Source organism: Gavia stellata, chromosome 2 (assembly GCF_030936135.1).
Source record: "Gavia stellata isolate bGavSte3 chromosome 2, bGavSte3.hap2, whole genome shotgun sequence".
NCBI lineage: Eukaryota > Metazoa > Chordata > Aves > Gaviiformes > Gaviidae > Gavia > Gavia stellata.
Window position 1 is genome coordinate 45,044,758 of NC_082595.1, and position 25,935 is coordinate 45,070,692.

At 41.5% G+C, this 25,935-nt stretch overlaps 1 protein-coding gene across 1 annotated transcript in view; it reads left to right on the forward strand.

Moving 5' to 3' along the window:
* The window catches only part of SYNJ2 (synaptojanin 2), a 69,126-nt gene that overhangs the window by 37,806 nt on the left and 5,385 nt on the right, over nucleotides 1-25,935 (forward strand). The window contains exons 8-23 of the mRNA XM_059835630.1: nucleotides 1,559-1,731; nucleotides 2,140-2,221; nucleotides 2,442-2,591; nucleotides 2,689-2,854; nucleotides 4,147-4,338; nucleotides 6,484-6,568; nucleotides 7,821-7,961; nucleotides 10,788-10,980; nucleotides 12,708-12,866; nucleotides 13,086-13,242; nucleotides 15,291-15,408; nucleotides 17,627-17,845; nucleotides 19,032-19,110; nucleotides 20,362-20,530; nucleotides 20,914-21,066; nucleotides 24,789-24,923. Coding sequence (XP_059691613.1) covers nucleotides 1,559-1,731; nucleotides 2,140-2,221; nucleotides 2,442-2,591; nucleotides 2,689-2,854; nucleotides 4,147-4,338; nucleotides 6,484-6,568; nucleotides 7,821-7,961; nucleotides 10,788-10,980; nucleotides 12,708-12,866; nucleotides 13,086-13,242; nucleotides 15,291-15,408; nucleotides 17,627-17,845; nucleotides 19,032-19,110; nucleotides 20,362-20,530; nucleotides 20,914-21,066; nucleotides 24,789-24,923 — 2,371 coding nt within the window. The remainder of the gene's footprint in view (nucleotides 1-1,558; nucleotides 1,732-2,139; nucleotides 2,222-2,441; nucleotides 2,592-2,688; nucleotides 2,855-4,146; nucleotides 4,339-6,483; nucleotides 6,569-7,820; nucleotides 7,962-10,787; nucleotides 10,981-12,707; nucleotides 12,867-13,085; nucleotides 13,243-15,290; nucleotides 15,409-17,626; nucleotides 17,846-19,031; nucleotides 19,111-20,361; nucleotides 20,531-20,913; nucleotides 21,067-24,788; nucleotides 24,924-25,935) is intronic.

Consider the following 25,935-nt stretch of genomic DNA (forward strand, 5'->3'; position numbering starts at 1 on the left):
CTAGAATAAAGACCTTGCATTTGTTAATTTAATGTAAATAAGGACCTGTTTTGTTTAAGATGTTAAACTTTATCCCTGTTTAAAAAAATAAATTGATTATGAACACAATCTGTGAGCTGAAAGAATTTAGACTGACAGCACCAGAAACTGAAGTTTTGTACCCATTCAAAACAACCACCTCTTGGTCTTTTCTTTACATTTGTGTTTTAATAAATGGATATTTGGCAAGAATATATAGTTAATTTTTACTTCGATGATTTTAAAGGGCTTGTATTAAAAAGAAAGTAATTAGTAGGGAAATTATCAGGAATGAAAACTTTTCTCCTCTTCTATCACTAATTTATTTCTTTGTTTCTTCATCTTCCTTTGCTTGTATTCCTTCCTCTTCTCCCAGCTCTTGCTGCAGTCTTAGTAATTTTTGTCAGAGTTGGTTCAAAATATTCTTTTACTTACTGCTGCTGGGTTTCGTTGATCGGAATGTCACTGCTACCATTCATTTATGCAACAGGAACAAATGAAAAATTGTAAATGACCAGCTTACCTTCAGCTGCTACCTGAATAAGCTGTTACCAGACCAAAAATCAATACTGTTCCCAGTAATGCTGTTCCTCTCATAAGCATCCCCTGTAACAGATGTAATTATGTTTATAGTAAAAGCAGTGCTGTAGTGTACAGTTACTAATACACTGACAATGATTTCCACCGAGGCAGTGGGTAAATGTCATCCTCAAGTGCATTACTATTGCCAGCAGTTGTAAAGGCAGGTTGAGGTGTTGACAACAGAGAAGCAGATACCAAGTGTTTTGGCTTTTGTAACAGATAATATAACAGTTCTCTCTGGCTTTGTTGTGGAGAGCAGGATGTATTATTGTCATATCTGTTACAGGCACCTTAATGAAATCTGTGGTGATTACAGAAATGCATGTAAGGTCATGGAAATTGGGGATGAAATAATGAGGCTGTTTGTGCCTCTTTTTTCACTTTTGTGGTTTACCACGAATATTTTATAGTATGTTTCCTGGGACATAATTTCTTTCTTACTTCCTCCCCAGGTACCCTCTACCTAAATTTAGGGCCATGTTTTCCCATGTCTTGGCACTTCAGGAATGGTTAAAAAATACACCCATGCACTGTTATGATCTTCTACCTTAGCAGCTCTGAACATCCTTCCCATCAGGGTCCCGGTCCTGAGCCTGCCCAGAGCATCACTATTGCTGGACACCCTCACACACAGAGGTAGCAGCCCACTGCTACAGTGCTGCCACTGGCCAAGGCGCAGACAGCAGCAATTCTGATGTATACTTTCCAGTTACAGTTTGAGTTTCCCTACAGAAAAATTGTGGTCTAACAATCCAGTTTACTTTTGGAAAGAAAACAAATAGGAAACTTCAGTTGCTTTTTTTCATGTCTGGCCTTTCAAAATTCCCTATGAACTTCTCAATATTAAAAACGTGATAAACAGTCAAAGTTTATTAATGATCAATCAGTTTAGTAAGGTATCAATCCTTACACTGTGGCTTGAGCAAGATTTGTTTTCCTTCATTCTCTATCTAAACAGAAATTGCTATGGGCCTCTTCCCATGCGGCAGACACTCCCATGATAAACTTTGACTACCACCAATTTGCAAAAGGTGGGAAAACTGAGAAACTGGAAAATTTGCTGAGGCCTCAGCTGAAGTTGCACTGGGAGGACTTTGGAATCTTCACAAAGGGCGAGAATGTAAGTCCACGGTGAGTGTCCCTGCCCCTCTGTCCCAGCATAGCCAGGCACCATCTGTCCTGGCCTTTCCAGGTTTCTTGCTGTGTTTGAACCATGAGCGTAAATCACCATCTTGAGCTAAAATTTTGAGACAAAGTGTAGTCTTGGTGCTGAATAGATTATTTGGCTTAACTACATCTCCATTGTTTGGAATCTGCAAAATTACCAGTACATGGATTTGCTAATACAATGTTGCAGACTTAGTCAAGTAATTAGACATGTTAATGGAATGCATTGTGCACAATGTGCTTGTACCATCAAAATGTGGGTGGGTATATTCAGGCTGAATATTTGATGATCTTGTTCAATCAACTCATGATTAGATGTTATTTTAAAATATACCTTTTTTTCCTCCCTCCTCTTGTGTTTGGTTACCAAAGTCTGCAGACAGGTACTTTTCGAATGAATTGTTTGGACTGCCTGGATCGTACTAATAGTGTACAGTCCTTCATTGCACTGGAGGTGAGTTTGTCAGAGGACCTTTCGTGGATGCCTGTACTGCATACACTGTTCCTTGGGAAAGACAGGAAAGAGGGCATAAGCCTCAGTTGTACAAGTCTGTCTTGCCAGCTCTGTGATACCGAATGGTGTTGGCTGGAATACTTAAACTGAGGATAAAAAGCAAAAACACATTTAAGAACAATATTGTTGTTGGTTTTTTCTCTTTCTACACCTAATCCAGATCCTGCTTGCTCAATTAGAGAGCCTTGGATTGAACTCTAAATCTATAATTGAGCGCTTTGTGGAATCCTACAAAGTGATGTGGACTCTCAACGGTCATAATCTGAGCAGAGTATTTACTGGCAGTCGTGCCCTTGATGGGAAGCACAAGGTAAAGTAAAATGGCAAAACTATTTATTCACAAGTAAAGAAATATGTTCGATTTACTCTTCAGTGTCACTTGCACTGATGATTCCTGTCTGATGTAGGTTGGAAAACTCAAGGATGGTGCCCGCTCTGTCTCTCGCACCATTCAGTCAAATTTCTTTGATGCAGTAAAGCAGGAAGCCATCAAGTTGTTGCTCATGGGTGACTTCTTCAGTGAGGAATATGCAGACAAAGGCAAGATGCTCATGGACCACACTGCACTGCTAGGTAAGGCCAGTGCACATCCTTTGCTTTCTTTTGTGTCTGTTTTTAGCTGCCAGATATAAGCAATTGCATCCTTTTGAAAAAAATCAATAAATAAGGTGCTTTTGCACATTGTTTAAAACACTGCTTTCAAGTGGCCATAGCACAAGTCTGTGTGTTTTTAATTCCACTGTGCTTATTTTTCTTATTTTGTTTTGGACTTCTGAGTATGTTTGTCTGCTCTTTGATGATGATCTCCTCTGACAGTTTAGAGGATTGGACCAGAGGGAAAGATTTTAGAGCTATATGCCTAGTCTGGTCCTGTCTGAGGTTTGTCTTGAGGAAGTCTCTTGAGCTCAGACTTTTTATCTCCTTATTTTTGGCCTACAGTTTGCACATGCTTTTAGCCATTTGGATCTTTAAAGGCACATTTATGTTGTTATGTTGATTCATTCCCTGCTTTACTCCCGGGCCTTGATAGTCCACAACATATACACATTTGTTTGCACCCATCTAAAGTAAACCAACTTAGCTCTCTCTGAGAAGATACTTGTGTGCAAAATACAGAATAATTGCACCCACAAGCAGTATCAGGTGGTCAGTTTGTTCCAGAGAACGACCGGGTTTTAATAGGATAGACTTGAACCATTCAGCACCACTTCAGTCCTGGGGCTGTTCCCCAATGTGGACCACAAGGAAAATACAGCTTCTCTATGCCTGGCTGCTAATGCAAATCAGGTAGTTAAAGATTAAGGTTACCTCAGTTACTCACACAAAAGAAGCACACTGCTAATTTTCTATACTCATAAAAAATAAGTGAATATATCAGTTTCCTGTGAGGAGTTCTGACCAGGCTAGAGAGCCATGACAGTGCTAGTTTTGGACTGATGTGAGACTCTGTGCTGCTCTCCGCCTTCCCCTCCACACTCTAAACTTCTTAGGGCTTCAGTTTAAGTCATAAATTGTGACATGCTTGATTGTTGTAGGCTAAACTGCAAAGATTAAGGGAGGAAAAAGAATTTGTTTGCTTATTACTTGAAGAAGTGCAGGAAAGTGTATGCTGAAAGTGAGTGACCAGCCCTTCACAAGCTTTCAAAGGGTGCCTGGTTTCTGGAAGAGAAATTGCTGATCTCAACCCCAGTTATCTTGTATTATTGCCATTGCCGTTGGAGTTATTCCTTAGCTTTTGTGTTGTTACTGCTAGGGTAATGTCATCATTTCACAGTGACTGTGTCGCTGCTGTCTGTATGCTTTCTGTCCTTTTACAGCACATTCTTCTTTTACACACTCTCTTTCTCTCTCCCCTCCTCTGTCAGTAACTCCAAGTATTTTGAAGGCCATGTCAGAGCGTCAGTTTGAATTCACAAGCTTCAAGCGTGTTCGTGTTGCCACGGGTACCTGGAACGTGAATGGGGGGAAGCAGTTTCGAAGCAACATCCTTGGTACCAGCGAGCTGACAGACTGGCTGCTGGATTCTCCCAAGCTCTCTGGAGTTTCTGAATTTCAGGGTAAGACTTCACAGTCAAAACGTGTAAGCAATATTTGCTGGCATGTCTAGACACAGTGAGTTGGGACACAATATTTGACCAGCTGTTCCTTTCAAAGGCAGTGCATCTAGGAGGGCATTCTCCGTCAGTTCTTAGGGGTGTATTCAGCTCAATGTAGACTTGTGCTGCCTCCCTGCAGCAGTGGAATGGTGTGTGAAGGGCTCCTGACAGTCAGAGCAACTCCTGAGTCTATACCATGTGACTGTTTTGAACCTTGAGCAGGTCAGAATTCGGAGGTCTCTTTCACACCATCATGGAGTGTATCTGCCTATTCTGCACCTCATATTTCATTTTCTTTTTCTGTATATCTGTTCTTTGTTCTTTGTGAGCGGGAGCTACATGCTTAGGTACCCTCAGAATGTCTCCTTGGTCTTTATCTGGCACTAAACATATCTGTACAATCTGGACTCTGAGATTGTCTGGAAATGTTACTGTCAAAGCCTTCAGACAAAAAGATTTATTTTGTTGAAGGCAATTTCCTTTCTTTTAGCAGTATAGAAAGCTCTTGTGCTTGTGGCTTGCTTAAATTAGCTGCTGAATTTCTTATTTGCAGAACAAGGTCAGGTATTGTAATTGGTTTACAGACTTTATTAAGGAAAATGAAAAGTGAGTGTTCTGTCTTTTAAAAATAGAGTGGTTGCAAAACTATGGCAAAACGTGTGCTTTCATTGTTACAGTGGAACATTAAGCTTCTTGCAGGCATCACAGGGATAGTCCTGTGCCTAACCTTGAAGCTCAGGAATTCATTCCTCACATCCTTGGCTACTTATACAAGTCGTCTCGTTTGAACCCTTAGTGCTTGAGTGCATGGATATGTGATTAGGTGCAGACCACTTACTCTGAGCAGCTTAAATGGGTGATTTGTCCAGTCTGTTTCAGAAACAGTTTAGATGTGTTAGCACATGACTATACCCATGATAGTAAAATTTGTTGAGAGCCTGTCATGTGCTAGCCTTGCCAGGCCTTTCCCTGAGAGAACTGGAGGAGCAGGACTACATGGTACAGGCAACCATAACATGATAGGTCTAAGCAGCTTCTGGAAGAGAGCTGAGTTATGTGAATGGGCAGAGCTAGGGGATGACCATGCAAATGTCTGTATTTGTGGTAATGTCAGTGCAGTGCCTACACAAATGGGTAAGTGTTCAAAGACAAATGTCCAAAATTATTAGTGGGAAATACACATGTGACAGTGCCTGTCATGTTAAGCCAGTAAAGAAGGCTAGCTGTCATGTGATAGTTTCACCCTTGTGTCTACAGAGGGTTGCCGCATATTTTACCTTTCTTTCCCTTCTTATTTTCTGAGGCAGATCTGATTTAGGTTCCTATGGTTGTCTACTATTTAGGTCTTCATGTTGAATTCAGTTGCTGTTACCTTGGCCATATGACAGTTTAAAATAAAATAAAATCCCTTTAGGCAGTGGGCAGACCTGATGGGTCAGCAGATATGCTTCACACTATTATATGAAAGCATTTGATCTTTGGTGTTTTACCAGGGTAATATCCACAGGCCTGGGCCAGGGAAGGGAGGGTCACTGTGCTCAAGAGTGACCTAACCTAACCCTAAGTGCAGGTGATCTAAGAAGGACTCGGAAGAAAGACTGTATGAAGAAACTTCAAAGGCTTCCTTAAACTAGTAGATAAATTTACTAAAGACATTGAGATGGAAGTGACATACTGGTATGTGGACAGTAAGTTCAGTTACATAAGAATCAGTGTCAAAAAGGAAAAGCAAAGGCATGCTGGGTAAAATGACAAGTGGGTGAAAGATGGTGGGTAGTGAGATGTTGTGGCTTTAGTGATGAGTGGGGTGAGGGAGAGAGAACACTGAGTATTTTCTCATCTTAACATTGCTACAATATAATGCTCTGTTCTGAACTGCTTCCTGCAAGAGAGATGGAGACCAACTGGTGGGAGAAAAGCAGAAAAAAATTGCAGAGGAACTGCAGGGGTTGTTTTGTGAGATTAGATTAAAGGAGCTATGAATATGTATAGCTTGGCAGGGGATACACAAGATAGAACTACAGGAATGATCTCTGACAGAAAACAAGACGTTAGAAGAAACAACAAAGTAGTAACTCTTGTATGACTTTTCCCTCTTGCCAACAGATGATGAGAACTGCCCTCCTGACATATTTGCAGTGGGATTTGAAGAGATGGTTGAATTAAGTGCAGGGAATATTGTGAATGCCAGGTAGGTAAAAAAACCCCCAAAATAATAAAAAAAACAACCCACAACTCAAAACAAACAAAAAAATCAACCCCAAAAGAGCACCCTCTCCCCCAAAGGAACCAGCTAAACAAAAGGCTCCAGAGTTGTTCTTTTTTTATGGTCAGATGTACAGAATACTTCCTTCCAAGTCTGTTGCTTGTAATCATAGCTGGAAATATGTTTGCCATTAAAAAATGGCACTGGTTTGCCATTAACAAATGGTGTTGAAAGTGCTGTTTCTCTGTGAGCTTCTGTACAATAGAATACACTGTGTTTTCTAAGTCTCTTAAATCTTTATGTTGGCAGAGAAGAATTCTGATGGTTGGCATTGATTTAACCCTTGTCCTTAAACCCCTGTCTGATGTTGGAAAAATGTGCTCAGTGACTACCAACATAATTGGCATTCATGTGGGAATTCTAAAATGGACAAAATGTCTCTGTGGCTGATTGTATTTGTGAAAATTATGGCTAGAGAAAGAGTTAAAGGCAAAGCCTGAGCTTGGCATGTCAGCATGTACAGTAGGCTGTGGTGTATACCAGCCCTTTTGAATCTGAATCAGGATGGAACCCTGAAGATAATGTTTCCAGTGCTGATTCATCAGGCTGACCAGTTAGTTGTCTGTTTTGGGAATGACAAGTTACAGCAGTGCTTAGCATGACTGCTGGGCTGGCGGTATATCTGCATATATCAGTTGACTTTGAAGATAAGAAAAAGCTAAGTCTGCAGAAGTGAAGGTATATGCACCCACCCACAAACCTGCAGTGAAAAACAGCCAACAGCTGTGGGTAGCCAGTCATCTCCCAGTCAGAGAAGATACAGAGAAGATCTCCTCTTCACTGTGAGTGAGCACAAGAAATCTTACAAATCATGAGATTGACATGGTTTTTTGTTTTTATGGTTGTGATTACTACAGTCAGCTTCCAGTTATCCCCAGTGAATGGGGGTATCAAACATCATGTGAGCAGGGATCTTTCTAAGCATAGTAGACAAAACCCCTCTCACATCCAGAAACAGGCTAACTCTATTTGTGAGCTGTGCCTGGGCTCACTGACACTGCTGACTCTGGGCTGGCTCACAAGGAGGTATTATCTGTCTCTGCCATGCATCCTACAGCATTTCCAGTTCTACAGCCTAATGGGGTGTCTGTAAACCTAAGGCACAGTTAATCTGCTCATTTTAATGGCTGTATGTGGTTTGTTTTGATTCCATTAAATGATTTTATGTTTGTTCCAGTACAACGAATAGAAAAATGTGGGGAGAGCAGCTTCAAAAAGCTATTTCCAGGACTCATCGCTACATTCAGCTGACATCAGCACAGCTTGTTGGTGTTTGTCTTTTCATCTTTGTACGACCATATCATGTCCCCTTCATCAGGTAAAAAAAAAAACAAAACAAAAAAATCCCCAACCTGTGTCTTCAGTAACATCTACTGTTGGAGTGTGGCCAGAGAGGATGGGAGTGTTTTTTCAGCTTTGTGGGAATCATGCAAACCTGGATTCTGGTCTCTGCTCAGTGTGGGAGAGAGACATGTTTCTAGGCAGCAGTAGTCTGGAGTCCATCCTCCTGGCTAGTGCAAAGGCCAGGCAGCCCCAATATCTTCCTTCATTTCACCTGAGAATCTGGGCATGCTCCAGGTGGGCAGTCAGGGTGTAGCACCTTGTTTGGGTGTTGTTTTTCTGGAAAAGGAATTACCTGAGCTAGTAAGTCCAAGAGTGTTTGGACCACCAAGTGAAGGCAAGTGCCTGCCTCTGCCTGAAGGCAGGTTTTACCTTATAACCCTTTCCTTAGTGTTTCTGTATGGAAACAGGGCTGGTTCCAGACCTGAAAAGAATGGTGGAAAAGGTGGAAAGGGAGGTGTGAGAAAGAAAGCTAATTTTGCCCCCTGACATGTTATAGAATTGAGAGCTATAAGCACCCATGAAGTGTTTGTCTCTCCCAGATGTCACAAGAACCAGAACTATGTGCCTAATCAGGAGGGTGCAGAGCTGTGTGTCCTCAGCTTACTAGCACCCATTTCCCTGGAGATTGACCACACTCCTCTTGCCTCTATAAGATTACCAAGCCACAGGGATATCTGCATTAAAATGCCATTGCCGTGGGCAAGAATTACGCAGGCTAAGTGTAAATGGGTAAGAAATTAATAATTAGTCAAAACTGTCTTTGGGCATCTGTCTGACCTTAAAAGTCTAGAGTGATCCAAATTGTGCCCTCTACCCCATATTAGGGGCACTGATTGGCCACCACGCTTTGTGATTAAAATATCAAAAGCTGCCACTTTCTTCCCTCTGATCTCATATCTACAGAGAAGGATCAGTGCAGAGCTTGTGCAACTTCAAGTGCTGTAGGCTAGGCAGGGTAATGCAATCCAGGTAACCCTGATGGTCTTGCATTGCTGCCTTCCCAGTAATCTTTCTTCAACATGATTTAAAAATTATGTATTTTTGCTGGTACAAAGCAGTCCAGAGGAGAAGTGTTTCTGTCAGTTTTTGACTTTTCACCCAGCTTACAAGAAATTTGAGAAATCCAGCAGGAAGTTCATGGTTTAAATGGAAATCAGAAGCAAAACAGCACAGTGGCTCTATTGCAGCTGTCAAACTGCTAGGAATTGGATGTAGCCCTTTGAAACTCGAGAGAAAAAAGGAAGGGTTTGATTTTTGTGACCAAGTTTCATCATTTAATGGTAATGTGCTGCTACGTGTTATGTGAGCGTAATCAAACCTAACCTGTATGCTTGTGTAGTTTTTCCCATGTCTAGAAAAGGAAAACAAAAATGATCAGAAGTGCAAAAAAAGGCTTCAGTGCTTACAGAGATTGAAGAAGTCAGGAAAGAAGTTAGAGAATAGAGAAATAAAATGAGAGAATAGCTGAAGCTTATACAGCAGTGAAAGGATTGATGAAATACAACCAGTTGAATGTACAGTGGGTTATCTCAGCATAACCTTTGCCATGAATGCAAGTCAGATAAATATCAGTCAGCAGTTGGGTAGGCAGGCAGTGGGAAGGGAGAACTCCTTAGAGTGAAAAGAGTGAACATGTGCTTCTTTCAGAGTATTTAAAACCCATCTTTTCATAGAAAACATTGATGGTCCCCTTTTGCCTCCCTGAGGGTGTCTTTTGGTGGTTTTCTGCAGTCAGGCAAAGAGAGGAAAATAAAGAGGGAGAAAAAAGATAGAAAAGATGGGGGGGGGGGGGGGGGGGAAGAGAGAAGAAAACGAAGGGGTGGGTGGGAAAGAGATCCTGTAACATTTTGCATCATTCAGATCATGAATGCCTGACAATAACTCAAATAAGACTTAGTGGTTTTCTGCCTGCCCCTTGCTTAAAGCCAGTAATATTCTAGTCCAGATCTGCTTGACTTCTATCTGGAAAGTAAAATTTTCTCACGGGGAAGGACATGCATGGTGCTGGGGTTGGTTGCAACAATGATCTCATCATTTACTTATCTGATCAGACAGGCGTGTTTTATTCTCGGAGTAGACTGGCTATCTGGGAGAAATTATCCTGCGAGCAGGTGGACTGCTTTGCCAAGTAGTCTTTCTGTAGTAAAGTGTATGCTAAGCATGACTTCGAAATACCATGTAATTAACAACATAGAGGCCCTAAGCAATTTGTCATCAGTACAGAACTCATTTTAGGAGTTAGGTATTAATAGTTGTATCCAGTAATCACTGATTTTATTGCATCTGATTTAAAAAATTATGGGTTATGATCTGTTGGTCTTTAATTGACTGAAAAATCCAGCATCAGTTGTGAAGTTGGGTTTCAAAACATAGTAACACTAACTAAATTGTTAACTGTCTGAAAAGCAGATTCGCATATGTTCAAAAAGGAAATGTAATAGTAAAATTGGTTAACATCACTATTTTAAAGTTCATAGTAGAGGTAGATTTGAAAAGTGTATTCTGTAGAAATTCGCAATATTTCAGAAATAATGTCCCTTCCAAACAATACAGCAAGACAAGAAGTTTTATTTCTATACTATTGTATTATACTTAATTTGAAACATAAGTACATGAAGATCATCGAGAAACTTTGCAGCCTAAAAGATAGTGCCTAAAAGCAGGAAGCTGTCTGAATGGGAGAAGACATGGCATTGTAAACTGGCTTTTCCTTTATGGTGCAGTCAAAGTTAATTGAATGTTTGTCCCTGCAACCCTTTACTCTCTTCTCTTTCCTTTTTTTTTTTTTTTTAAAATACAGGGATGTAGCAATAGACACCGTGAAGACAGGAATGGGAGGAAAAGCTGGAAATAAGGGGGCAGTGAGCATTCGTTTTCAGTTCTATAGTACCAGTTTCTGCTTTATATGCAGTCACTTAACTGCTGGGCAGACTCAGGTGAAAGAGAGGAATGAAGATTATAAAGAAATTACACAGAAACTCAGCTTTCCAATGGTAAGTGTAGGTATATGTATGCTAAAAACATTGGAGATAAAGGCTGTATCTTTACATTATGAAAGCTGGTCTCAGGCTGTCTTTGATGACAGGTCATCAAAGAAGTCATCTCAGTGCCATGGAGAATGGGCATAAAATAAAATGGTAAAGAAAGTATTAAAAAAGAAAAAAAGGAAGCATGTTTCACAGGAGACCAGATACCACTCAGTATAGCACTTGCTTTACAAAAGTTCTATGCCTTTCAAAAAATATGGTTGCTGCAGTGCTTGAAAAGTCCTCACCTTTGAACACTTTTCAAGTTGATCTTTCAAAATGGTGCAGCTTAACTGACAAATCTGTAAGGCCTCACGGGTGCGATCTAGGTGACTGGTGTTAGAGCTGGAGAGCATGTTATTGATAGCTCTTGCTGGCACTAGTTAGTATGGGTTCCTAAAAGACCATCTGTGCCACTCAGTACATCGGTGCTTTAGCTGCTCCTGTTCGGGTACAATACATCAGTTCTTGGTCACTGTTATGGTACTTTCAGTTCCCTTCATTTTGTCCTCATGAATGTGTCACTGTCAAGGAACTGCTGGCTTTTCTCAGCTTGTGGCAAGTAGGCACTATTGGTCTGTATAAACAACTTTTCCCCTGAATAGTGTCAAATCAATCACTCCAATGTTTTATTTCACACTTGTCTCCTCAGGCCAGCAGATAACCCGTGGGATTTGGTAGCAGTGCTTCTTTGCTTCGCTTAATGTTGGTTGCTTTAATTTCCACAATGATTTCTTTCTCAGACCTCTCTGGAGAGGTCCTAAACCAGGGAGGGAGTGGACCAGTTTGTGTATTCTGGTTAGTCAGCAAAAAATGGCATTTAGATTGCAAAGCACAAAATTTTAACTCCCTGTTGTGTGCGAGGTTTAGAGGCTTGGCACATGCAGCATATCAATCAGTTGTTTTATGTAAGAACTGATACTGACAGCCTGAATGTCCTGCATAGGATATCTGTTCCAAATGGCCATAAAGTTGTGCTTATGGTAGTTTTTCCTTCTAATACCTCATTAACTATTTTATGTCCTTACATTTACAATAGCTAAATATACTTTCTGTGTATAATGCATATAAAGAGTGCCCTCTAGTGCTGTGACAGCCATAGCTCTGGAACATTTCCTTTACGGATCTCTGGGTTTTAGAGGTTTATAGCTTAACTGAAAAAACCCAACAAACTGATTAGAGGACAGGATGTTCAACTTGGGATTGGAGTGAATTTTCATTGATGATTTATTTCAATACATTTACAAAGCTATGATGTGCACAGAAGATCAAATTTGAAGCTTGTTCTTACTCAGGACCTTTGTTGCTGAATGTGCTTTGGTACCAGAAGCACAATTTGTGTTATATTTAGAATATGTAAATATATGTTTGTGAAATGTGTTAAGGAAACAAACATATAATATTCGTGATAGCCAAATTGTGACTATAAAGCTGGGGTCCCAGCTTAGACATACCTTCACGAAACAGGGGTCAGATTCTGACTCTCTTTTTTACAAAATTCAGCTCAGCAGGATGCAAAAGACAGTGAAGGAACCATTCCATTTTAGCACAAGATGGATTTAAACAAACAGAATGTAGCAAGTAGGTCCGGTATTTAGTAATTCAGAGAGACTGAGTTGTACATCTCAGTGCATTTAAAAGGTGTTTTTATGAGTGTGATTTAACATTAACAGTATTCTGTACCTCTAAACTAGGGGCGGAGTGTGTTCTCACATGACTATGTCTTCTGGTGTGGCGATTTTAATTATCGCATTGATCTAACATACGAGGAAGTCTTTTATTTTCTCAAACGTCAAGATTGGAAGACACTTTTGGAATTTGATCAACTACAACAGCAAAAATCCAGTGGAAAAGTAAGGCAGTGTGTCTCATTTTCTTGAATACCTGCATGTTGGCTTAGTCTAATTTGTTGAGAGTGAAAAAGTTGCATTTTCAGACCCTTGTTTGTAGTACACGAATGTAGTAATTTGTTTAAAAATCAGAATATTGTTTGTTTTCAAGGAATTTGATATGTCACAATGGCACCTACCTCATCTGTAACTTAATCAAAGAGATGGTATTTCTTTTTGTAGATTTTTAAAGACTTCCATGAAGGGACTATTAATTTTGGACCAACATATAAATATGACGTTGGCTCAGAGGCTTATGATACAAGTGATAAGTGCAGAACCCCAGCTTGGACTGACAGAGTGCTTTGGTGGAGAAAGAAACTACCTTTTGAAAAAACAGGTGCGTAGGATCTTTCCTTCTTTTTTATCTGAAAGTTGATTTAGATTTCATCCAGAACCCACATGAGAGGATTTAACCTAGTGAATGGTGAGGAAGGCATTTAGTAATTTCTGGGCTGAGAGCTGTCTTTAAATGTGTCCTGTAGGCTTAGTCAAATTGCAGTGGCTTTACTCAAGCAGGCGTTCTTTCGGCTTCACTGGGATAACTTGAGTCGTTGAGTTGCTGGAGTGTGTCCAGAGAAAGGCAACGAAGCTGGTGAGGGGTCTGCAGCACAAGTCTTATGAGGAGCGGTTGAGGGAACTGGGGTTCTTTAGTGTGGAGAAGAAGAGGCTGAGGGGAGACCTCATCGCTCTCTACAATTACCTGAAAGGGGGTTGCAGAGAGGTGGGTGTTGATCTCTTCTCTCAAGTGGCAAGTGATAGGACAAGAGGAAATGGCCTTAAGTTGTGCAAGGGGAGGTTCAGACTGGATATTAGGAAAAATCTCTTTACTGAGAGAGTGGTCAAGCATTGGAACAGGCTGCCCAGGGAGGTGGTGGAGTCACCATCACTGGACGTGTTCAAAAAACGTGTAGACGTGGCAGTTTGGGACATGGTTTAGTGGTCATGGTGGTGTTGGGTTGATGGTTGGACTTCATGATCTTACAGGTCTTTTCCAACCTTAGTGATTTTGTGACCTTGCAGAGACAGAGACCCCTTTCTTCTTGAGCGTGTGAACAAAGGCTTCATGCTACAGATTGCAAAGGTGCTGGGAGCTCACTGAGGAACTGAAAACAATCCAGCTGTAGCAATCTAGAAATTGTTCTGTTGCTTTTCAACAGAATCATTAGTCCACATAAAGTTCCCGTGTTGTAACGGCTAGATTGTTGTAACTGTTGTCCTCAGTAGAAGTATCAGCACTTTTCTGTAATTTCTTCTGTCTTGGTAATTCTTAGGATTATTTCTGCTAGTTACTGGAATTGGGAGAGATTTCATTGATTAGTGCTTATAAAGTACTTTGGGATCCTGAGTGGCCAGCACAACAGAAGGGCTGTTGTCACTTGCTATTCAAAAGTTACAGTAACAAAATAGAAAGTATTTCTTTGCATATCCAGGGACAGTTTTCGTAACCATTCTCTCAGTCTGCAGGTATATCTATCTCCCAATGTTTATAAAAACTGAACAAACTCATACTAAAAGTGTAATTGCTGGAGAAGTAATTTGGTTTGTGCCTGCAGATGTGATTTTTCACATGCTTGGGAACTACCTACTGCGTGGAATCCAAGTCATACCATGAGTATGCTAAGTGTAAAAACTACAAAGCAAAACCAGGGCAATCAGAGAGTACATGTCAGTGTGATACAGTGTTATTCACTCTTATTTAAGGAATGAAAAATAAAGTAAGATGAGGAGCTTAAACCATTGATAGAGATTAGGCGTGATTAAGCAAAATGCCATATTCCGTATTAACTCATTTTCAACTCCATAGAAAAGAGATAGTTATCCATTAGCCCAAACAGTGACCTAAAAACTTTCCTGTTATTGACGGCAATATAATATCTCACTCCTAGTATAATGTCTGGAACATTTTCTGTCACCTTAATGCCTTGCAAAAGAAGTATTTGGAGGTTGGATTTGCATGGGTTTGCTTTCTCCCATCTCTTGTGTATTATTTCTCCAGTCTCTGTGTAGTATTCAGATTTGCAGTGTATTTTGCAAGTACAGTGTCTGTTTCTATGCTCAGTAATGGGGCGGGAGGAAAAATACTGATATGACTTTGTGAACCCAGATTGTATAGGTAATTGATTGGGTAACATTCAGGTTAACCATTTTGCAGGTGTCTTATTCTAGTGATCAGCTGTCTCTGTTGCACTCCCTGTCCTTTCTGTATTTCTTTTTCCTGGTCCCTAACTTGTAAATCTTTTAGGATACAAGTTCTTCTTTGAATACAAGAACAAAAAAACCCCGCTTCCCACTACTAGGGTCTGTGAAGTGCATCCGAATAATAGCTTTTAACTGTTAGTAAAACTAGCTTTGACTGAGTTTTAAATCATGTTTTGTGCTTCATAGCTGGAGAGATCAATCTTCTAGACAGTGATCTGAATGCTGAAACTAAAGTCAGGCACACCTGGACCCCTGGAGCCTTGATGTACTATGGGAGAGCGGAGCTGCAAGCATCTGACCACAGGTGAAGTCCTAAGCAAATAATCAGAGAAAGGGCTTGTAGGTTAGAATGTGTCATACTGAATTACACCTTCAGAAGAGGGACCGAGTCTGATTGTAACAAGAATTACACCCTTATTCTGTGTTCAGTATCCATTTGGTGGGTTTTTTTCCCTTCATGGTGAGTTTTATACCAGGGTGGCAAGTATCTATGGCCCTGTATTGATTTCTGCTGCACTGTGATCTCAGCAAGGGTTGGATAAGTTGCAGCAACAGTTAAAGAAAACTGAGGGCTTTCTGTTGCTTGGTTTTGGAAAGCAACACCAAAACAAGCTGCTCTGATGGACTCATACTCAGCTTGCTGTGGGAGAGGAGGAGGTTGGGACTATGTGGCCTGAAGATGTGTAAGCCATGTACATAGGCCAGCTGTGATCTCTGAAGAGTAGTGAAGGGTTGGGCTTCTGGGCTTCCCTTAGAAATGGAGATGGGAGAAGGAGGAAAAAACAAAGACCAGCACCTCTGGTTGGTCCATATCACTAGCTTCTCTTTAGGGATATGAATGACCTTTCTTTGTTAAACTTGTCATTGCTTCACTTCTCTGAAACAAATTCTGGAATAAATACACATTGAAAGCTCCCTTGCATTCAGAATAATCTTTGTCTCACCCCTTGCATGCCTTATGGAAATGCTACGATATTGTTCCTCATAGTAATTAAATAGTAAATAGTGACCCACAGTAGCTGGCTCAGTGCTTCTCATGGTGCTCTTGCATGTGAGGACTGTTCTGTATTCCTCCAGCAATGGAAGAACATGCCTCTTGCAGTCAATTTCTCTGTGTCAAGGTTTTGACATTGCTGTGTTCCACAAAGCACAGTGGAACTGCTGCACTCATTATATAGGACCCTGAGGATGCAGTCTGTGAAACATGGCTGTTGTACATTGGCTTTCTATTTCAGTAAACTTGACTGCAAAAACTGCTTTTTAATTACAGTCAGCATGTTTGCTTTCCCAAGGTTTGTGCTGGAAAAAGGGCTTAGCTGTATCTTTGTGACATATGGAAACGCATTATGATTCACTGTGCTTATAGAAATAGTTAATACTTCCTATACATTTTTTTTTTCCCTTTACTATTCCTTTCTAGCTCTGCTGTTGTTGCTTTTATATGCTCTGGTAATGCGTATTCCAGAGCCTGCTCTATTGCAAGTAGGAGGCAGCAATTTTGACATAGTTAGAAGAGCAGTCATCCCAGTTACTGCTTTATGTGGATGTGCAGGTGGAAATCTGAGAATGTGGATTGCATCCACTGAGATGAGACAAGCTTTACTCTTTCAGACAGCTTTCTCAATTTTATTTAGGTCTAACACACAAAGAGGTCATTTATAAGAAATGGCCGAAGAAGCAAGTTTGCAGTGTTGACTGCTTATAATGTGATGGAGGTGTTCAAGGAACACCCTGGAGGTGTTCAAGGAACGTGTGGACGAGGCATTGTGGGACATGGTTTAATGGGCATGGTGGTGTTAGTTGATGGTTGGACTTGATGATCTTACAGGTCTTTTCCAACCTTAGTGATTCTGTGATTGATATATGTTTGCTACATAACCATATTATACACTTAGAGTACCTTGTCCTTAGTTTTTCAGAGAAGACATCTTTATGTGGCCTTGTCTAACAGAATGTAATATACTGCCTTCTTGATCTATAGATATTTTGGGAGACAGCTGTTTCATGATGAGTGAAGTATCCTGGTATTTTTAGACTGCGGGTTTGCCGGAAGTGCAACATACAATTGTTATTTGAATTCCTTTATGGTGTGTCCTCACTGTTACATTCAGCTAGTGTAGGGCTGGTAAATACAATTAACAGTGCTCAAGGCATGTTCTTCCACTGCAGGAAAAATGAAACAATCCACCAGACTCTGAACTTCTGGGTGTATTGCCAGCCACAGTGCTTTTTTGCAGTGAGACCTTAAGTAATTTGTCCTGGTTCTCTTTCTTTGTAGAACACACGTAGTAATCCCTTCCTTCTAAGGTATAGCGGGCTTAATTAAATACTTGCAATGAGATTTGTGGAGTTAAAAATGATCGTGGATGTATACAGTTTAAACAAGACACTGTTTTTCCTTCACACAACTAAATTCTTATCTGTCCTACTGCTTGATATTGATTTTAATTTTATAGAAGAATTTCATATTGGGTGGAGTTGATCTTAATTTTAAATAAGCATTTCTGTCTTGTTTCATGTAGGCCAGTGTTAGCCATTGTAGAAGTGGAAGTTCAGGAAGTTAATCAAGCTGCCCGTGAGAGTGTTTTCCAGGAAGTGTCATCTTTCCAGGGACCACTGGATGCCACAGTAGTGGTAAATCTGCTATCACCAATGCCTGAAGAGAAAAATGAATTTCCTGAGGACTTGCGTACAGAGATTATGCAAATGTTTGAGGATTATGGCACTATTGTTCTGGTCAGGTAAGTTTGGGATCTGAAATGGAATGTCATCTATTAAAAAACACAGACTAGAAATTCCCTTTTTGTCCTGACAGAATTAACTTTGTATTAGAAAGTAGTATGCTGAATTCCTTTACTGCATTTTGAATTCTTCATTAGAAATTGAATACAAGTATTTTGAATATCTTTTACTTCTCATCAGCCTGTTAAAGAAATGGTCTAACAGCTTTCTTGGCTGAGTAGAGGAGAATTTTATTCAGTACAGCACCATAAAGCAGAGGCTTTGATGTGAATCATCACCTTTAGATTCAGGCCTCATTTCCATGCATTGCTTCTGCTGGTGGATCCTTGGAGCCCTGCTTCACTTCCTCTGAGGAAGTCTGCTCTCTTCCAGCACTCTCACACTTGCTAGGATTTCCTGGCTGGCTCTCCTTTCTTTTGGGGGTCATTTTGCTTCTTTTGTAATAGTATGGCTTCTTGCAGTTTGAGAGGGATAGTGTGAAACCTTCTGGCAGAGCAGTTTAATTTCATTCTGGTTGATTCTGTACAGGGCTCCAGCATAGCTATGGGACTTCCTTTTTGAGAAATACAGGCAAAAGACCTGACAGTTGACCTGGGAAACCAGACCTGAAACTTGTATTTGACCCATTTCTTAATGGAGAAAACTGATGACCTGTTGTTGTATGGTTTTATGAAGACCAAATATAAGTTGAGGGTTCAAAAGCAGGCCTGCAGGAACAGCAGCACCACTTTGCTTGTGAAGAAAATGAGCAAGAGAAGAACATGCTTTGGTGGTTTGGTTTTGTTTTATTTTTAATTGCTTTAGAGCTTGATGGTATATTAGTCTTTGGGAACATCACATGTCCTCTGAGGTGAGGGATATGCAGAGCCGTGGAAGTTAGTACAGAGGGAGTGCAGATATCAGACTAGGTATCCTGTCAACAGCTGCTGAGATGGTTGTACTGCTGCTTCAGGAGTGACCCAGTAAAGGGCAGGGTGCTGGGGTCACACAGGGGAGGATGGGGGAGACGAAGAGCCCAGCTGGGATTCATAGATCCCTTGCTTGTCCCCAAAAGATAGAGTTGTGAGGAAAATACAACTAAAACCAAGTACATAGCTGTTCAAAACTATTATGCTTGCTTTTAAGGCTTTTCATTCAATGGTGAAGTAAAATGCACTGGTTTCTCTTCTCTGCCTTTTTTACTAGGATCAGTGGAGGTCAAATGCTGGTGACATTTGCAGACAGCAAGTCAGCTCTTCATGTTATGGATATAGATGGTGTCAAAGTAAGACTCTCTCAAACCTATAATAATTTCATAACAAATTTCTCAAAAGTGGTTGCTTAGAATGAGATAGTTGAGTTTCTAGCTAAATCAAGTAGCATTATTTTAAAGAAAATTAGTGCTCACAAGGTCCTTATCTGTCACAGCTGCTGAGGCTTTTAATGCAGTATTGCAGTTTCAGGAGGGCAGGAGACTTTTGTAGCTCCTAAGTAGTGCTTAGTATCTGGCCTCTGATACCACTGCAGAATACATGGACTCGGTCATTGTTCTGGCACTTGAAGCAGTACTCCTGAGATTATGTGTGACTTTATACCGTTGCCAAAGCATCCTGAAAATTGTGGTTTGGAGATTTTTTGTTTCTCTTAAGTGTATCAAATCAACTCCTTCTACCAAGCTGGAACATGATTCATTGGCCTCCATGGCAAACTCAGCATTAGCAGTAAGTGTTTACCTTCCCATGCCCTGCTCTTCCTTCCCACGCACATACTTTACAATTCATCAACCCCCTCATTTATGCTGACAAAACTGTTTGTGGAGCTGCACTATAAACTTAACATTGAAGTAATGGATTTAACCCTCATTCTTCTTTCATATTTGGAGTTTTATCTATTAATTTGGCTCATTTCATTGATGTAATTTATAGCACAGACCCAAACACAATTGTATGTGCACAAGATGTGAAGGTGCTCGGAACCTGATTCAGGAACTTCCCAAAGTAATTTTGCTGCCGAAGCTGCTGCCTTGAATACATCTTAACCCAAACGTCATGGAGCAACACATATAAGCAGCTGTGGTCTTAATCTGTTTAACATTATACTTTCCATATACATCAACCATCCTATTTGGGATTTTCTGAGCAGAGTCTCCTTACAGATGGCATCAGGTAGCAAATTCTTGTGTGTTTTAAAGCTACTGACTCAAAAATGGAACCTCCCACACCATTATTGCTATCACAGTATCGTTTTGATGATAATTTGATGTTTCACCTATTTCTCAAGTATTTCCCAAATGCAGCAACAGTGCTTTCGAGCTGTGAAGCTAATTTTCTTTCAAGAATATTGTAACAGTCTGAAAACTTGGTTATGGGGATAGGAAGAGTGCTTCCTTTTCATTTAGCTTCTGAAACAAAGCTTTAGTTATATCAGTTTCTAAAGCAGTTATACAATAGACTGGCAGCACTTGCTTATTCTGTTCAGGTGTTCTCATTTTGTGAAGTTGCTTGGCAAAGGGGAAACAATTCTTTCTTTGCGTTAGGTCAGAGGCAGAACAGTGAAGATCCGGCCCAAGACCAAGGACTGGCTAAAGGGCCTTCAGGAGGAAATTGCTCGAAAACGGGACAGCATTGCCCCCATGTCCCCCACGGCAAACTCCTGTCTTCTGGAAGAAAATTTTGACTTCTCAAGTTTGGACTATGACTCAGAAGGTGAGCAGCAGGTTTCTAAGCTAAGTTGTGAGACATTGCTTCACTGACTTTGGTTGTACAGAGAAGGTACAGTATGAGTGTCAGTGGTATCTTAATTTGTAATAGCCACGCTTCTTAAAAAGAGGATTGTAACTAAAGCCATGACCCAGCATTGTGCCTGGGCAGAGAATTATTGCTTAGATCATCCTATCAATTTCCAGGTATAACATATGTTAGCAAATCCAATGTATGGTACAGTTGTCTGTATAGAAACAAACTGTAATGAAACACATGGGTTACACAAGAAGCTTGCCTAACACATATATTAAATTCATTGATTGACAGTAGAGAGGCAGAGAATGCATTTGCTCACTAAGTCTTTGTTATCTAATATTTTAATTAAGGTGATATAGTGGAGGATGAAGATGATTATTTAGATGATGCTTTGTGTCAACACCTAGTAGCAGACACAGCAGAAGATACACCTGAGGGCTGTGGACATTTCGCATCCATAGGTCATTCAAACAAATCTGGACAAAACCCACGGCTGTATAAAGGTAAATTATCTACATTCCTTAGAGTAAGACCTGAAGGTTTGTTTGTTCTCCTTTTGTCTCTGTTTCCCTGTTCATTTATATTTTCATTGTAGGTTCTCTAAAGATAAGGATTATCTTTTTGGTACATGTTCATGCTTAACTCCCCTTGAGTTAGTGACTGTAACTGAGGCCCTCAGGCATAACAGCAATACAAATAATAAAGCTTAGATCCTCCTTCTCTCTAGCCCATGGCAAGGCAGGAGTGCTGAGAAATGCTGGTTTCTTTTTATAGTCAGAAGAAATTAAGTCTTTTTATCTATTTGATGTTGTTTGGCACCAGAGCATACAACAAAAAAATTGTCTGTTATTTTCTTACTGGTGAGGGCCAGACCAAAATCAAACCAAAGGAATCCTGTTGATTCAGTGATGGGTTTGGCCCTGTCCTTTGAGTAATAGCTGTGGCAGTGCAGTCAGGTGTAAGCTGGACAGGCCAGGAGGTTGTTGTGTTCAAATGACTTCCTTCAAAGAAGCCTAAAGTTTCTCCTTTGTTCTTATTTTATTTATTGCCAAAGAAGCTGAGGTTCATACAACATAAATTTGTTACCCTTTTTCCTGGTCACCTGGCTTGTTTGCACATTATTGTGAAATGACTTGGTAAAGAGAAGATAAACCTGTGAAGAGAATACAGATAAAAACTGCAGTAAGAACTAGCCAAGCCAGTGGTGGTCTTATATTGGGATGTGATCAGGACATGTTTTGGTGACCAAGCATTGACAGGCTGGGCCATGTATTAAACACTTCGTCACAACAGCAAGTGATTTAGTAGCTGTCTTTCTGCACTCTCTCAGAATTGCTTTGTTTTCTGACATAAAAGTGAAAACTTTAATACCCTCAAAGGTTGAGTCAGAAGTAGAGTTCAAAAAGATTAAATGAAATTCGTAAGTTTACACACACAGATTTTCCAAACAATCAGAGTGATATACAGCTTTCTTGCCCACCTTGAGTCATAGGCTGGGTGCAGTGTGGCCATATCCAGAAACCTAGCCCTGAGCCAAGGAGTCATCTGTCATTATTAAATACTGTGAAGCCAATCACTTTGTATTATAGGATGCCTTGCCCTTCAAACACCTCTGGCCTACTGTGTGATGATTCATGAAGCTACAGAGAATTGCAGTGATTCTTTTCACCCACACTAACTCTTCTCCACAAAAAATATCACAAAGTAAATGGAGATTATAAAGTACAGTTTGAAGGAGGTCAGTGTGGGGTCATGATCTCACGCAACTCGGAATATGATATATTCAATCCATTTTTAAAGTCTCTGCAATTTCAAATGCCTCCATAAGCTTCCAATTCTGCCTGAGTAACTCCTAATCAAAGGTACGATGATTGTATAGCTGGTGTTAGACACAGATGGAAACCAGTGACGAGCAGAACAGTGTGTATGTGTGTTTCTGAGGTCAGAGAAGGGCATAGCCTCACAAAACTGATGTCCCTGGGAGCCGTTGCCTAAAACCAGCTGTCTTTTAGGGGAGGGGATAGAGTGGTCATGGCTGTTTTTTGTCTTTTATTCACTGTTACTGCCAGAATTTCAATCTGTGCATTTAGGCGCCTGCATGACTCCTTGGACCCTACCGATGAGCCTGTATTTGCAGCTTAGAAGTATTGAAAATGCAGAGAGAAGGGGGAGAGCAGGTTGGGTAGATCACAGGCTGTATCTCTGTGGCTGCCACCTGCGGCTGAGTAGGAGTAGGAAACTGTGAGGCAGCTCAGTATTCCCTGCAGAGTACAGCTTTCTGAAAAACAGGAACTTGTGTAAAAATGCCTGAAGTATGAGAGACTGCTCCTACCACAATTCCTGCCCCATTCTCTCCAAACCACAGGGACAAAACTAAACCCAGTGGATTTTGGAGCCCTAAAGAACATAGGTCTCCCCTCAGCCTCCTCTTGACCAGACTGAACAGCCCCCGTTCCCTCAGCTGCTCCTCATAAGACTTGTGCTCCAGACCCCTCACCAGCTTCATCGCCCTTCTCTGGACATGCTCCAGCACCTCAATGTCCTTCTTGTAGTGAGGGGCCCAAAACTGAACACAGCATTCGAGGTGCGGCCTCACCAGAGCCGAGTACAGGGGCACGATCCCCTCCCTGCTCCTGCTGGCCACACCATTTCTGATACAGGCCAGGATGCCATTGGCCTTCTTGACCACCTGGGCACACTGCTGGCTCATCTTCAGCCGGTTGTTGACCAACACCCCCAGGTCCTTTTCTGCGGGGGAGCTTTCCAGCCACTCGTCCCCAAGCCTGTAGCGTTGCATGGGGTTGTTGTGACCCAAGTGCAGGACCCGGCACTTGGCCTTGTTGAACCTCATACAATTGGCCTCAGCCCATCGATCCAGCTTGTCCAGATCCCTCTGCAGAGCCTTCCTACCCTCGAGCAGATCAACACTCCCACCCAACTTGGTGTCATCTGCAAACTTGCTGAGGGAGCACTCAATCCCCTCATCCAGATCATCGATAAAGATATTAAACAAGACCGGCCCCAAAACTGAGCCCTGGGGGACTCCGCTTGTGACCGGCCGCCAGCTGGATTTCACTCCATTCACCACGACTCTCTGGGCTCGGCCGTCCAGCCAGTTTTTTACCCAGCGAAGAGTGCACCTGTCTAAGCCATGATTCGCCATCTTCTCCAGGAGAATACTGTGGGAGACAGTGTCGAAGGCTTTACTAAAGTCCAGGTAGACAACATAGACAGCCTTTCCCTCATCCACTAGGCGGGTCACTTGGTGAAGGAGATCAGGTTGGTCAAGCAGGACCTGCCTTTCATGAACCCGTGCTGGCTGGGCCTGATCCTTTGGTTGTCCTGCACGTGCCTTGTGAGCACCCTCGAGATAAACCTCTCCATAACCTTCCCCAGCACTGAGGTCAAGCTGACAGGCCTGTAGTTCCCCGGATCCTCCTTCTGGCCCTTCTTGTAGATGGGTGTCAGGTTTGCAAGCCTCCAGTCGTCCGGGACCTCCCCTGTTAACCAGGACTGTTGATAAACGTTGGAGAGTGGCTTGGCAAGCTCCTCCACCAGCTCCCTCAGTACCCTTGAGTGGATACTTCTCACCTCTCCAGCTGTCAGAGAGGCCTAGATGGGATGAAAGACTGTGTAATAGCCTAGACATGTAAGGTGCAGCGAAGCGCTGTCACATTGAGGCAGGTGTACCTGTTAGGAGACATTGCTGGAAAGCAGAGTTGTGATGAGCGAGCCATTCAGACAGATTTTTCTCTGGCATAAAAACCAGTTCTCCTGAGCAAGGAACGTTGTCTAATCCACAGAGGGAATTCCTGCATTCAGGAAGGAAGGGCAAGGGATTGACCATGACTAGCCTCCTCATGGCTGCCATGACACAATTTGAATGAGAGCAGGTTGTCACCAAGTCTGGCTGTGAAAAGCTCAGAATCTAACAAGGTGACGACTAACTGTGAAATCGGATGCAGGCAGTCTTTGTGTCGGCACAAAGAGTTAATAAATGCTGGAAAAGGGGAGAGAGAAGTGTTTGACAAAAGGGTAGCTGTTTCCTGGAGCGGGAGCAGGGAGACATTCCAGGAGAGCAAAAGAGTATGAAAGGAGTCATGTCATGTTGCTGAGATATCTGGTTGAGGCTTGCCATTTGTAATCACCTCTCTCCTGACCACCCAGATTTGGTGCATCTCATCCAGTGGATATCTAATATAGATCCTTTCTAAAATTTCACTAGATGATACAGACCTGGCCAATTTGAAGCGAGAGCTGGAGGCAAGTGGGGAATGCCACCGCCGGACTCCAAGCAGGTCTCTGTCCATTCCTACCAGGCCTCGGCCACTGCAGCCACCACAGAGGCCTCCCCCACCTGGTGAGTTTAACTTTCTTTAATGTTGTGTTGGCACCAGCTGAGCGGTTTTACCTGCCATTTCTGGGTGACAAAGAAACTAATACCTTGTTCTGAAATGTCAGGCTGTTGAGGTACTTGTACTTGCTTCCCAGTCTGTTTCAGCCCAACTATGGCTGCAGTTAGCAATGGGAGAAGTTGTTCTTTAGGATGACAGATACTCCACAAAAAATGCCTTTAGTGAGGATGGAATGGCCCATGTTTCATACTAACTCATCACTCAGGTTAGCGAGTTGACCAGCCATTTTGTGGCAGTAAAAATAAGTATCAGTATTTATGCCTGCTGACTTCCAAAGTCACTGAGTGTTTTCTTACAGTTTGTTTTTTTTCCTGACTTAATTGTAATCTTCCTTTTAAAAAGCTTTGACAAAATACTTGTTCTTGACAGTTTTTGTCCTTTCCTGCTTTGCTAGCAATTCTTGCTTGCTTTTGTGTTTATGAAAGAAATGCAAAGTGGCTTGTGATTGTCAGTGAGGCACAAAGGGGAAGTGATGCTCTTTACCTAAGCTCTACCCACCTGAGATGCCATCAGTGCTATGCTGCTCCTGTTTTTATGGCTACTTCTGGATGAATGCTGATTGCTAGATCAGCATAATCATCTTTGCCTTCTGTATGACACAAGCGATACATCACATTTTTCTTGCAGTCCAAAAGTCTGTCTTCTGTATATATTTTCCAGCCTTATATTAAAGGTTCTCTCAGACTCACTGCTGGAAGATGAGTTCTTCAGGGTTATTCCCATTCACTTCTGAGTCTGTTGCACAGAAGTGACAACACTGGTATCTGTATTTCTGTGCCTGGAATGCAATGTTAATGCTCAGCTGAGGTTATTGAAGTGATTAAATGAAAGCAAGACTAACAGGAAACTGCTTCCTGAAACAGTTCAAGATTTCAGTATTTTATTCTGTATTGAGATTTTTTTCACCTTAGGTTAGACCAGTAACAGTTCAGCCCATCACTCCTCTTAGATCTAAGT